The sequence below is a fragment of the Coregonus lavaretus genome (genome assembly GCF_964263955.1).
Source record: "Coregonus lavaretus genome assembly, contig: HAP1_SCAFFOLD_432, whole genome shotgun sequence".
Lineage (NCBI taxonomy): Eukaryota > Metazoa > Chordata > Actinopteri > Salmoniformes > Salmonidae > Coregonus > Coregonus lavaretus.
Genome location: NW_028157217.1, coordinates 42,501 through 57,330, shown reverse-complemented (window position 1 = coordinate 57,330; position 14,830 = coordinate 42,501). Strand labels below are relative to the sequence as shown.

At 47.6% G+C, this 14,830-nt stretch overlaps 1 protein-coding gene across 1 annotated transcript in view; it reads right to left on the bottom strand.

Moving 5' to 3' along the window:
- The window catches only part of LOC311125674 (bone morphogenetic protein receptor type-2-like), a gene marked incomplete at its 5' end in the record, with an annotated part of 79,333 nt that overhangs the window by 34,032 nt on the left and 30,471 nt on the right, over nucleotides 1-14,830 (bottom strand). Inside the window, 4 exons of the mRNA XM_084199703.1 lie at nucleotides 4,735-5,084; nucleotides 6,923-7,095; nucleotides 7,803-7,939; nucleotides 13,889-14,036. Of these exons, the coding sequence (XP_084055829.1) occupies nucleotides 4,735-5,084; nucleotides 6,923-7,095; nucleotides 7,803-7,939; nucleotides 13,889-14,036 (808 nt within the window). The remainder of the gene's footprint in view (nucleotides 1-4,734; nucleotides 5,085-6,922; nucleotides 7,096-7,802; nucleotides 7,940-13,888; nucleotides 14,037-14,830) is intronic.

Sequence of the window (14,830 nt, the reverse complement as noted above, 5' to 3'; positions counted from 1 at the left end):
CCACCTGTCAGACAGCATACAGAGACTAGTTAGAGGAGAGGAATATCCTACCACCTGTCAGACAGCATACAGAGACTCGTTAGAGAGGAATATCACCTGTCAGACAGCATACAGAGACTAGTTAGAGGAGAGGAATATCCTACCACCTGTCAGACAGCATACAGAGACTAGTTAGAGAAGAGGAATATCCTACCACCTGTCAGACAGCATTCAGAGACTAGTTAGAGGAGAGTACTATCCTACCACCTGTCAGACAGCATACAGAGACTAGTTAGAGGAGAGGAATATCCTACCACCTGTCAGACAGCATACAGAGACTAGTTAGAGGAGAGGAATATCCTACCACCTGTCAGACAGCATACAGAGACTAGTTAGAGGAGAGGAATATCCTACCACCTGTCAGACAGCATACAGAGACTAGTTAGAGAGGAATATCCTACCACCTGTCAGACAGCATACAGAGACTAGTTAGAGGAGAGGAATATCCTACCACCTGTCAGACAGCATACAGAGACTAGTTAGAGGACAGGAATATCCTACCACCTGTCAGACAGCATACAGAGACTAGTTAGAGGAGAGGAATATCCTACCACCTGTCAGACAGCATACAGAGACTAGTTAGAGGAGAGGAATATCCTACCACCTGTCAGACAGCATACAGAGACTAGTTAGAGGAGAGGAATATCCTACCACCTGTCAGACAGCATACAGAGACTAGTTAGAGGAGAGGAATATCACCTGTCAGACAGCATACAGAGACTAGTTAGAGGAGAGGAATATCCTACCACCTGTCAGACAGCATACAGAGACTAGTTAGAGGAGAGGAATATCCTACCACCTGTCAGACAGCATACATAGACTAGTTAGAGGAGAGGAATATCCTACCACCTGTCAGACAGCATACAGAGACTAGTTAGAGAAGAGGAATATCACCTGTCAGACAGCATACAGAGACTAGTTAGAGGAGAGGAATATCCTACCACCTGTCAGACAGCATACAGAGACTAGTTAGAGGAGAGGAATATCCTACCACCTGTCAGACAGCATACAGAGACTAGTTAGAGGAGAGGAATATCCTACCACCTGTCAGACAGCATACAGAGACTAGTTAGAGGAGAGGACTATCCTACCACCTGTCAGACAGCATACAGAGACTAGTTAGAGGAGAGGAATATCCTACCACCTGTCAGACAGCATACAGAGACTAGTTAGAGAGGAATATCCTACCACCTGTCAGACAGCATACAGAGACTAGTTAGAGAGGAATATCCTACCACCTGTCAGACAGCATACAGAGACTAGTTAGAGGAGAGGACTATCCTACCACCTGTCAGACAGCATACAGAGACTAGTTAGAGGAGAGGAATATCACCTGTCAGACAGCATACAGAGACTAGTTAGAGGAGAGGAATATCCTACCACCTGTCAGACAGCATACAGAGACTAGTTAGAGGAGAGGAATATCACCTGTCAGACAGCATACAGAGACTAGTTAGAGGAGAGGAATATCCTACCACCTGTCAGACAGCATACAGAGACTAGTTAGAGGAGAGGAATATCACCTGTCAGACAGCATACAGAGACTAGTTAGAGGAGAGGAATATCCTACCACCTGTCAGACAGCATACAGAGACTAGTTAGAGGAGAGGAATATCCTACCACCTGTCAGACAGCATACAGAGACTAGTTAGAGGAGAGGAATATCCTACCACCTGTCAGACAGCATACAGAGACTAGTTAGAGGAGAGGAATATCCTACCACCTGTCAGACAGCATACAGAGACTAGTTAGAGGAGAGGAATATCCTACCACCTGTCAGACAGCATACAGAGACTAGTTAGAGGAGAGGAATATCCTACCACCTGTCAGACAGCATACAGAGACTAGTTAGAGGAGAGGAATATCCTACCACCTGTCAGACAGCATACAGAGACTAGTTAGAGGAGAGGAATATCACCTGTCAGACAGCATACAGAGACTAGTTAGAGGAGAGGAATATCCTACCACCTGTCAGACAGCATACAGAGACTAGTTAGAGGAGAGGAATATCCTACCACCTGTCAGACAGCATACAGAGACTAGTTAGAGGAGAGGAATATCACCTGTCAGACAGCATACAGAGACTAGTTAGAGGAGAGGAATATCCTACCACCTGTCAGACAGCATACAGAGACTAGTTAGAGGAGAGGAATATCCTACCACCTGTCAGACAGCATACAGAGACTAGTTAGAGGAGAGGAATATCCTACCACCTGTCAGACAGCATACAGAGACTAGTTAGAGGAGAGGAATATCCTACCACCTGTCAGACAGCATACAGAGACTAGTTAGAGAAGAGGAATATCACCTGTCAGACAGCATACAGAGACTAGTTAGAGGAGAGGAATATCCTACCACCTGTCAGACAGCATACAGAGACTAGTTAGAGGAGAGGAATATCCTACCACCTGTCAGACAGCATACAGAGACTAGTTAGAGGAGAGGAATATCCTACCACCTGTCAGACAGCATACAGAGACTAGTTAGAGGAGAGGAATATCACCTGTCAGACAGCATACAGAGACTAGTTAGAGGAGAGGAATATCCTACCACCTGTCAGACAGCATACAGAGACTAGTTAGAGGAGAGGAATATCACCTGTCAGACAGCATACAGAGACTAGTTAGAGGAGAGGAATATCCTACCACCTGTCAGACAGCATACAGAGACTAGTTAGAGGAGAGGAATATCACCTGTCAGACAGCATACAGAGACTAGTTAGAGGAGAGGAATATCCTACCACCTGTCAGACAGCATACAGAGACTAGTTAGAGGAGAGGAATATCCTACCACCTGTCAGACAGCATACAGAGACTAGTTAGAGGAGAGGAATATCCTACCACCTGTCAGACAGCATACAGAGACTAGTTAGAGGAGAGGAATATCACCTGTCAGACAGCATACAGAGACTAGTTAGAGGAGAGGAATATCCTACCACCTGTCAGACAGCATACAGAGACTAGTTAGAGAGGAATATCCTACCACCTGTCAGACAGCATACAGAGACTAGTTAGAGAGGAATATCCTACCACCTGTCAGACGGCATACAGAGACTAGTTAGAGAGGAATATCACCTGTCAGACAGCATACAGAGACTAGTTAGAGAGGAATATCACCTGTCAGACAGCATACAGAGACTAGTTAGAGGAGAGGAATATCCTACCACCTGTCAGACAGCATACAGAGACTAGTTAGAGGAGAGGAATATCACCTGTCAGACAGCATACAGAGACTAGTTAGAGGAGAGGAATATCCTATCACCTGTCAGACAGCATACAGAGACTAGTTAGAGGAGAGGAATATCCTACCACCTGTCAGACAGCATACAGAGACTAGTTAGAGGAGAGGAATATCCTACCACCTGTCAGACAGCATACAGAGACTAGTTAGAGGAGAGGAATATCCTACCACCTGTCAGACAGCATACAGAGACTAGTTAGAGGAGAGGAATATCACCTGTCAGACAGCATACAGAGACTAGTTAGAGGAGAGGAATATCACCTGTCAGACAGCATACAGAGACTAGTTAGAGGAGAGGAATATCCTACCACCTGTCAGACAGCATACAGAGACTAGTTAGAGGAGAGGAATATCCTACCACCTGTCAGACAGCATACAGAGACTAGTTAGAGGAGAGGAATATCCTACCACCTGTCAGACAGCATACAGAGACTAGTTAGAGGAGAGGAATATCACCTGTCAGACAGCATACAGAGACTAGTTAGAGGAGAGGAATATCCTACCACCTGTCAGACAGCATACAGAGACTAGTTAGAGAGGAATATCCTACCACCTGTCAGACAGCATACAGAGACTAGTTAGAGAGGAATATCCTACCACCTGTCAGACAGCATACAGAGACTAGTTAGAGAGGAATATCACCTGTCAGACAGCATACAGAGACTAGTTAGAGAGGAATATCACCTGTCAGACAGCATACAGAGACTAGTTAGAGGAGAGGAATATCCTACCACCTGTCAGACAGCATACAGAGACTAGTTAGAGGAGAGGAATATCACCTGTCAGACAGCATACAGAGACTAGTTAGAGGAGAGGAATATCCTATCACCTGTCAGACAGCATACAGAGACTAGTTAGAGGAGAGGAATATCCTACCACCTGTCAGACAGCATACAGAGACTAGTTAGAGGAGAGGAATATCCTACCACCTGTCAGACAGCATACAGAGACTAGTTAGAGGAGAGGAATATCCTACCACCTGTCAGACAGCATACAGAGACTAGTTAGAGGAGAGGAATATCACCTGTCAGACAGCATACAGAGACTAGTTAGAGGAGAGGAATATCCTACCACCTGTCAGACAGCATACAGAGACTAGTTAGAGGAGAGGAATATCCTACCACCTGTCAGACAGCATACAGAGACTAGTTAGAGGAGAGGAATATCACCTGTCAGACAGCATACAGAGACTAGTTAGAGGAGAGGAATTAACTATTGTTGCATGTTTCCATTAAACTCATAATGAAAAATGTCAGTTCCTTGTATGCATGTATAGTATTTTCTTCTGGTCACGTAATTTTACTGTTTGGATTTTGTTTTTTACCGTTTGTTGACCGGTTAATGAGGGTCGGTTAGTCGGCAGCCAAATGGACTGAAATCTGCATCCCTATTTCCTGTAGCTAATAAAAAATTTAATAATACAAGTATAACAATATAATATCGTAATATTATTACCCAGTGCGCTGGAGGAGTCCTCCCCGTGTCCTGACTCAGAGATGGTGGTCATGACGGTGTTGGGAGTTAACCCCGTGGTGGAGGAGAGGCTGGCTCCGCTGCTCTCCGGGCTGGGCAGACGGGCCTGCGCCTGCAGACGTTCATAGTTGATGGAGTTTCGGTTCTTCTCTGGGCCTGCGGGGGCACCGTTGGTTCCCCCCAGGATGCCGACGGAGGAGGTCCCCGACACGGAGGTCCCCCCCCCGGGGAGGTTCTTCACCATGTGGCCCTTGTGGTCCTCGATGTAGGAGGACGAGGAGTAGTCGGGGTAGGGGCTGACTTTAGGGGCCCTGCGGCTGTGGGTCAGGTTCCTGTTAGAGGGAAGCAGATAGTATTAAGACGGTGGTTAAACAGTCATAACGAGCAGCCCTACTTAATGTTGGTACAAAATGCAGTTTCTACAGTGCTGTGTGTTAAAGGGATAGTCCGGGAGTGCTGTGTGTTAAAGGGATAGTTGGGGAGTGCTGTGTGTTAAAGGGATAGTTGGGGAGTGCTGTGTGTTAAAGGGATAGTTGGGGAGTGCTGTGTGTTAAAGGGATAGTTGGGGAGTGCTGTGTGTTAAAGGGATAGTTGGGGAGTGCTGCGTGTTAAAGGGATAGTCCGGGAGTGCTGTGTGTTAAAGGGATAGTTGGGGAGTGCTGTGTGTTAAAGGGATAGTTGGGGAGTGCTGTGTGTTAAAGGGATAGTTGGGGAGTGCTGTGTGTTAAAGGGATAGTTGGGGAGTGCTGTGTGTTAAAGGGATAGTTCGGGAGTGCTGTGTGTTAAAGGGATAGTCGGGGAGTGCTGTGTGTTAAAGGGATAGTTGGGGAGTGCTGTGTGTTAAAGGGATAGTTGGGGAGTGCTGTGTGTTAAAGGGATAGTTGGGGAGTGCTGTGTGTTAAAGGGATAGTTGGGGAGTGCTGTGTGTTAAAGGGATAGTTGGGGAGTGCTGCGTGTTAAAGGGATAGTCCGGGAGTGCTGTGTGTTAAAGGGATAGTTGGGGAGTGCTGTGTGTTAAAGGGATAGTTGGGGAGTGCTGTGTGTTAAAGGGATAGTTGGGGAGTGCTGTGTGTTAAAGGGATAGTTGGGGAGTGCTGTGTGTTAAAGGGATAGTTGGGGAGTGCTGTGTGTTAAAGGGATAGTTGGGGAGTGCTGTGTGTTAAAGGGATAGTTGGGGAGTGCTGTGTGTTAAAGGGATAGTTGGGGAGTGCTGCGTGTTAAAGGGATAGTTGGGGAGTGCTGTGTGTTAAAGGGATAGTTGGGGAGTGCTGTGTGTTAAAGGGATAGTTGGGGAGTGCTGTGTGTTAAAGGGATAGTTCGGGAGTGCTGTGTGTTAAAGGGATAGTTCGGGAGTGCTGTGTGTTAAAGGGATAGTTGGGGAGTGCTGTGTGTTAAAGGGATAGTTGGGGAGTGCTGTGTGTTAAAGGGATAGTTGGGGAGTGCTGTGTGTTAAAGGGATAGTTGGGGAGTGCTGTGTGTTAAAGGGATAGTTGGGGAGTGCTGTGTGTTAAAGGGATAGTTGGGGAGTGCTGTGTGTTAAAGGGATAGTTGGGGAGTGCTGCGTGTTAAAGGGATAGTTGGGGAGTGCTGTGTGTTAAAGGGATAGTTGGGGAGTGCTGTGTGTTAAAGGGATAGTTGGGGAGTGCTGTGTGTTAAAGGGATAGTTCGGGAGTGCTGTGTGTTAAAGGGATAGTTCGGGAGTGCTGTGTGTTAAAGGGATAGTTGGGGAGTGCTGTGTGTTAAAGGGATAGTTCGGGAGTGCTGTGTGTTAAAGGGATAGTTCGGGAGTGCTGTGTGTTAAAGGGATAGTTCGGGATTCTGGCAATAAAGCCCTTTCTTTTCTTTTTTTATATTCCCCAGTCAGATCAAATCAAAGTTTTTAAATCATTTTTATGTCTCTGCGTCCAGTATGAAGGAAGTTACGAGGTAGTTTCGCGAGCCAATGCTAACTAGCATTAGTGCAGTAACTGGAAGTCGACTTCCAGTCATTGCGCTAACGCTAGTTAGCAATTGTGCTAACGCTAGTTGGCTAATTCCTTCAAACTGAACGCAGAGCAATAAAAATGGTGTCCACGAGATCATCTGACTCTGGGGAAGTAGATAAAGGGCCCTTTAACTAGCTGAGAGATGTGATTATACAGTAGGGCATACATGCTGCATAGCTACACACCTCTCGTTCTGCAGTGTGGTGGTCATGGGGTTAACAGTAGGGCTGACAGACTTGGTCCGGTCCCAGATCAGCAGTAGTTCAGCCATGCGCTCCTCTGCACACTGAGCGGTCAGCCTGGCCTCAGCATCCTGGTCCCAACAGTCCTCCATCGTGTCCTGAAGGGAACGCACCGCCTGGGGGGGGGGGGGGGAGGGGAGGAGGTTACAGAGGCCACCTGTGGGGGGGGACTAGGAGGGAGACTAGGAGCGAGACTAGGAGGGAGACTAGGAGGGAGACTAGGAGGGAGACTAGGAGGGAGACTAGGAGGGAGACTAGGAGAGAGACTAGGAGGGAGACTAGGAGGGAGACTAGGAGGGAGACTAGGAGGGAGACTAGGAGGGAGACTAGGAGAGAGACTAGGAGGGAGACTAGGAGGGAGACTAGGAGGGAGACTAGGAGGGAGACTAGGAGGGAGACTAGGAGGGAGACTAGGAGGGAGACTAGGAGAGAGACTAGGGGCGAGACTAGGAGGGAGACTAGGAGGGAGACTAGGAGGGAGACTAGGGGCTAGGCTAGGAGGGAAACTAGGGGCTAGGCTAGGAGGGAGACTAGGAGGGAGACTAGGAGGGAGACTAGGAGGGAGACTAGGAGGGAGACTAGGGGCTAGGCTAGGAGGGAGACTAGGAGGGAGACTAGGAGGGAGACTAGGAGGGAGACTAGGAGGGAGACTAGGGGCTAGGCTAGGAGGGAGACTAGGAGGGAGACTAGGAGGGAGACTAGGAGGGAGACTAGGAGGGAGACTAGGAGAGAGACTAGGAGGGAGACTAGGAGGGAGACTAGGAGGGAGACTAGGAGGGAGACTAGGAGCGAGACTAGGGGCTAGGCTAGTAGTCAGGCTCACCAGGCTGTTCTCCTTCCAGGCCTCGGGGAACTTGGGTCTCTCTTTCTCTCTGGAGACCAGGACCTGCATGTCCTCAAAGGAGGGGTGGTTCCCTGCCTCCGCCTGGAACGCCATCTGGTAGTCAGGCACCGTCTCTCCTGGAGGATACATAGACACCGTGTTACACCGAGTTACACCGTGTTACACCGAGTTACACCGTGTTACACCGAGTTACACCGTGTTACACCGAGTTACACCGAGTTACACCGTGTTACACCGAGTTACACCGTGTTACACCGAGTTACACCGTGTTACACCGTGTTACACCGAGTTACACCGTGTTACACCGAGTTACACCGAGTTACACCGTGTTACACCGTGTTACACCGTGTTACACCGAGTTACACCGTGTTACACCGAGTTACACCGTGTTACACCGAGTTACACCGAGTTACACCGAGTTACACCGAGTTACACCGTTAAATGCTCCTGCAGTATCTGGAGTGCAACGTTTCAACTCAAGCTAGAGCTAAATTGTCTCTCCTACACACACTGACAGAGGAGCGGTTAAGGTTGGGGGTCATAGAAAACATTTGATGGTATGAAAACACCCACACCAGGGGCTCACATGGGAAGGGGTCCAGGGTTACAGGTTACAGGTTACAGGTCAGGATTAGGGGTTAGAGGTAAAATTGACCAGAGTGAGGTTCCCCATCACGAGGAAGACTGTGAGGGTCAGGGGTTAAGGGTTATTACATGGGAAGAGGTCAGTACACCTCATGAAGGTCTCCCAGTAGACAAGGCCTAGGGTTAGAGGTTAGAGGTCAGGGAATAGGTCAGTAAACCCAGAGAGGAAGCGAGGGGGTTAAGCATACCAAGGGAGGTATGGGGTGCAATGAGAGAGAGTCAAATTTGGTCAAGGTAAAAGCTAATTGCTATTCTGATAGGTGAGGCTTATTTCATTGAACAGAAGTTTCATAATTCTTAGGTTGTTACGATATGATATAAGTCAATCAATCAATCAATTTTATTTTATATAGCCCTTCGTACATCAGCTGATATCTCGAAGTGCTGTACAGAAACCCAGCCTAAAACCCCAAACAGCTAGTAATGCAGGTGTAGAAGCACGGTGGCTAGGAAAAACTCCCTAGAAAGGCCAAAACCTAGGAAGAAACCTAGAGAGGAACCAGGCTATGAGGGGTGGCCAGTCCTCTTCTGGCTGTGCCGGGTGGAGATTATAACAGAACCATGCTAAGATGTTCAAAAATGTTCATAAGTGACAAGCATGGTCAAATAATAATCAGGAATAAATCTCAGTTGGCTTTTCATAGCCGATCATTAAGAGTTGAAAACAGCAGGTCTGGGACAGGTAGGGGTTCCATAACCGCAGGCAGAACAGTTGAAACTGGAATAGCAGCAAGGCCAGGCGGACTGGGGACAGCAAGGAGTCACCACGGCCGGTAGTCCCGACGTATGGTCCTAGGGCTCAGGTCTCTCAGTTGGCTTTTCATAGCCGATCATTAAGAGTTGAAAACAGCAGGTCTGGGACAGGTAGGGGTTTCGTAACCGCAGGCAGAACAGTTGAAACTGGAATAGCAGCAAGCAGCAATAATAGCAGTAAGGCACGTGACATTCTGGAAACGTTGATAAAAACTATTTTACAGGAGGTGTAATGCAGTGCCTTCAGAAAGTATTCACACCCCAATGCCCCATGTATACAGTATATAGTCCACACCCCAATGCCCCATGTATACAGTATATAGTCAACACCCCAATGCCCCATGTATACAGTATATAGTCAACACCCCAATGCCCCATGTATACAGTATATAGTCCACACCCCAATGCCCCATGTATTCAGTATATAGTCAACACCCCAATGCCCCATGTATTCAGTATATAGTCAACACCCCAATGCCCCATGTATACAGTATATAGTCCACACCCCAATGCCACATGTATACAGTATATAGTCCACACCCCAATGCCCCATGTATTCAGTATATAGTCAAACCAATGCCCCATGTATACAGTATATAGTCCACACCCCAATGCCCCATGTATACAGTATATAGTCAAACCAATGCCCCATGTATACAGTATATAGTCCACACCCCAATGCCCCATGTATACAGTATATAGTCAACACCCCAATGCCCCATGTATACAGTATATAGTCAACACCCCAATGCCCCATGTATACAGTATATAGTCAACACCCCAATGCCCCATGTATACAGTATATAGTCCACACCCCAATGCCCCATGTATACAGTATATAGTCCACACCCCAATGCCCCATGTATACAGTATATAGTCCACACCCCAATGCCCCATGTATACAGTATATAGTCCACACCCCAATGCCCCATGTATACAGTATATAGTCCACACCCCAATGCCCCATGTATACAGTATATAGTCCACACCCCAATGCCCCATGTATACAGTATATAGTCAACACCCCAATGCCCCATGTATACAGTATATAGTCCACACCCCAATGCCCCATGTATACAGTATATAGTCAACACCCCAATGCCCCATGTATACAGTATATAGTCCACACCCCAATGCCCCATGTATACAGTATATAGTCCACACCCCAATGCCCCATGTATACAGTATATAGTCCACACCCCAATGCCCCATGTATACAGTATATAGTCCACACCCCAATGCCCCATGTATACAGTATATAGTCCACACCCCAATGCCCCATGTATACAGTATATAGTCCACACCCCAATGCCCCATGTATACAGTATATAGTCCACACCCCAATGCCCCATGTATACAGTATATAGTCCACACCCCAATGCCCCATGTATTCAGTATATAGTCAAACCAATGCCCCATGTATACAGTATATAGTCCACACCCCAATGCCCCATGTATACAGTATATAGTCCACACCCCAATGCCCCATGTATACAGTATATAGTCCACACCCCAATGCCCCATGTATTCAGTATATAGTCAAACCAATGCCCCATGTATTCAGTATATAGTCCACACCCCAATGCCCCATGTATACAGTATATAGTCAACACCCCAATGCCCCATGTATACAGTATATAGTCCACACCCCAATGCCCCATGTATACAGTATATAGTCCACACCCCAATGCCCCATGTATACAGTATATAGTCCACACCCCAATGCCCCATGTATACAGTATATAGTCCACACCCCAATGCCCCATGTATACAGTATATAGTCCACACCCCAATGCCCCATGTATACAGTATATAGTCCACACCCCAATGCCCCATGTATACAGTATATAGTCCACACCCCAATGCCCCATGTATACAGTATATAGTCCACACCCCAATGCCCCATGTATTCAGTATATAGTCAAACCAATGCCCCATGTATACAGTATATAGTCCACACCCCAATGCCCCATGTATACAGTATATAGTCCACACCCCAATGCCCCATGTATACAGTATATAGTCCACACCCCAATGCCCCATGTATTCAGTATATAGTCAAACCAATGCCCCATGTATACAGTATATAGTCCACACCCCAATGCTCCATGTATACAGTATATAGTCCACACCCCAATGCCCCATGTATTCAGTATATAGTCAAACCAATGCCCCATGTATACAGTATATAGTCCACACCCCAATGCCCCATGTATACAGTATATAGTCAACACCCCAATGCCCCATGTATACAGTATATAGTCCACACCCCAATGCCCCATGTATACAGTATATAGTCCACACCCCAATGCCCCATGTATACAGTATATAGTCAACACCCCAATGCCCCATGTATACAGTATATAGTCCACACCCCAATGCCCCATGTATACAGTATATAGTCAAACCAATGCCCCATGTATACAGTATATAGTCCACACCCCAATGCCCCATGTATACAGTATATAGTCCACACCCCAATGCCCCATGTATACAGTATATAGTCAACACCCCAATGCCCCATGTATACAGTATATAGTCCACACCCCAATGCCCCATGTATACAGTATATAGTCCACACCCCAATGCCCCATGTATACAGTATATAGTCAACACCCCAATGCCCCATGTATACAGTATATAGTCCACACCCCAATGCCCCATGTATACAGTATATAGTCCACACCCCAATGCCCCATGTATACAGTATATAGTCCACACCCCAATGCCCCATGTATACAGTATATAGTCCACACCCCAATGCCCCATGTATACAGTATATAGTCCACACCCCAATGCCCCATGTATACAGTATATAGTCCACACCCCAATGCCCCATGTATACAGTATATAGTCCACACCCCAATGCCCCATGTATACAGTATATAGTCCACACCCCAATGCCCCATGTATACAGTATATAGCCAACTCCCCAATGCCCCATGTATACAGTATATAGTCCACACCCCAATGCCCCATGTATACAGTATATAGTCCACACCCCAATGCCCCATGTATACAGTATATAGTCCACACCCCAATGCCCCATGTATACAGTATATACACCCTTATGCAGATTTTCTTGAAATCAATGGCGGTCATTATTTGAGCTGAAGCAAGAGAAAATACACTCCGACTTCGGAATGAAATGTTGCCTATTCACATCTCATATGTTGCCTGACTACAACATTTTATCTTGATACGTTAATAAATACATGCTGTGTTAATTTTGGCATGGTTACCTGCCTACAATACACACTGTAGTGTGTGTAGGTCGCAAGCCCATAGTAAGTCAATAGGGCTAACTGGCTAGCTACTACTGTTAGCTAGCTACCTACGAAGAATTTAACATCTACTGTACCTTGCAAAACATTCGTTTTAGGTCATTTTTGCCTGTTGATCATTCTGAAGTAAAACGTTTGCTTTGTGTATATCTTGTTTGGGTCTCTATTGTTGCCTTTATGGACATGTATTTCCATTGTTAGAGCGGTCAGTCGACCATCTTGTCAATATAATAGATCATTTTTGGTACACCTCATGGAGGTCTCCCATTAGACCAGGCTCAGGCTTAAGGGTCAGGGGTTAGGGGTTAGGGGTTAGATGGTAAGGGTCAGGGGTTAGGGGTTAGATGGTAAGGGTCAGGGGTTAGGGGTTAGATGGTAAGGGTCAGGGGTTAGGGGTTAGATGGTAAGGGTCAGGGGTTAGGGGTTAGATGGTAAGGGTCAGGGGTTAGGGGTTAGATGGTAAGGGTCAGGGGTTAGGGGTTAGATGGTAAGGGTCAGGGGTTAGGGGTTAGATGGTAAGGGTCAGGGGTTAGGGGTTAGATGGTAAGGGTCAGGGGTTAGGGGTTAGATGGTAAGGGTCAGGGGTTAGGGGTTAGATGGTAAGGGTCAGGGGTTAGGGGTTAGATGGTAAGGGTCAGGGGTTAGGGGTTAGATGGTAAGGGTCAGGGGTTAGGGGTTAGATGGTAAGGGTCAGGGGTTAGGGGTTAGATGGTAAGGGTCAGGGGTTAGGGGTTAGATGGTAAGGGTCAGGGGTTAGGGGTTAGATGGTAAGGGTCAGGGGTTAGGGGTTAGATGGTAAGGGTCAGGGGTCAGGGGTTAGGGGTTAGATGGTAAGGGTCAGGGGTTAGGGGTTAGGGGTTAGATGGTAAGGGTCAGGGGTTAGGGGTTAGATGGTAAGGGTCAGGGGTTAGATGGTAAGGGTCAGGGGTAAGGGGTTAGATGGTAAGGGTCAGGGGTTAGGGGTTAGATGGTAAGGGTCAGGGGTTAGGGGTTAGGGGTTAGATGGTAAGGGTCAGGGGTTAGGGGTTAGATAGTAAGGGTCAGGGGTTAGGGGTTAGATGGTAAGGGTCAGGGGTTAGATGGTAAGGGTCAGGGGTTAGGGGTTAGATGGTAAGGGTCAGGGGTTAGGGGTTAGATGGTAAGGGTCAGGGGTTAGGGGTTAGATGGTAAGGGTCAGGGGTTAGGGGTTAGATGGTAAGGGTCAGGGGTTAGGGGTTAGATGGTAAGGGTCAGGGGTTAGGGGTTAGATGGTAAGGGTCAGGGGTAAGGGGTTAGATGGTAAGGGTCAGGGGTTAGGGGTTAGATGGTAAGGGTCAGGGGTTAGGGGTTAGATGGTAAGGGTCAGGGGTTAGGGGTTAGATGGTAAGGGTCAGGGATTATTACCTGGGAAGAGGTCAGTACACCTCATGAAGGTCTCCCAGTAGATGAGGCCCAGGGCGTACATGTCCACCTGCTTCAGAGCCGACTCACAGTCCCTCAGGTTCACCGCCCCCTCCAGAACCTCTGGGGCCATGTAGCGGATAGTTCCCACCTGGAGAGAAACAGAACCAGGGTTATAACACCACACTAACCCTCCAGAACCTCTGGGGCCATGTAGCGGATAGTTCCCACCTGGAGAGAAACAGAACCAGGGTTATAACACCACACTAACCCTCCAGAACCTCTGGGACCATGCAGCAGATAGTTCCCACCTGGAGAGAAACAGAACCAGGGTTATAACACCACACTAACCCTCCAGAACCTCTGGGACCATGCAGCAGATAGTTCCCACCTGGAGAGAAACAGAACCAGGGTTATAACACCACACTAACCCTCCAGAACCTCTGGGACCATGCAGCAGATAGTTCCCACCTGGAGAGAAACAGAACCAGGGTTATAACACCACACTAACCCTCCAGAACCTCTGGGACCATGTAGCAGATAGTTCCCACCTGGAGAGAAACAGAACCAGGGTTATAACACCACACTAACCCTCCAGAACCTCTGGGACCATGTAGCGGATAGTTCCCACCTGGAGAGAAACAGAACCAGGGTTATAACACCACACTAACCCTCCAGAACCTCTGGGACCATGTAGCAGATAGTTCCCACCTGGAGAGAAACAGAACCAGGGTTATAACACCACACTAACCCTCCAGAACCTCTGGGACCATGTAGCGGATAGTTCCCACCTGGAGAGAAACAGAACCAGGGTTATAACACCACACTAACCCTCCAGAACCTCTGGGACCATGCAGCAGATAGTTCCCACCTGGAGAGAAACAGAACCAGGGTTATAACACCACACTAACCCTCCAGAACCTCTGGGACCATGTAGCGGATAGT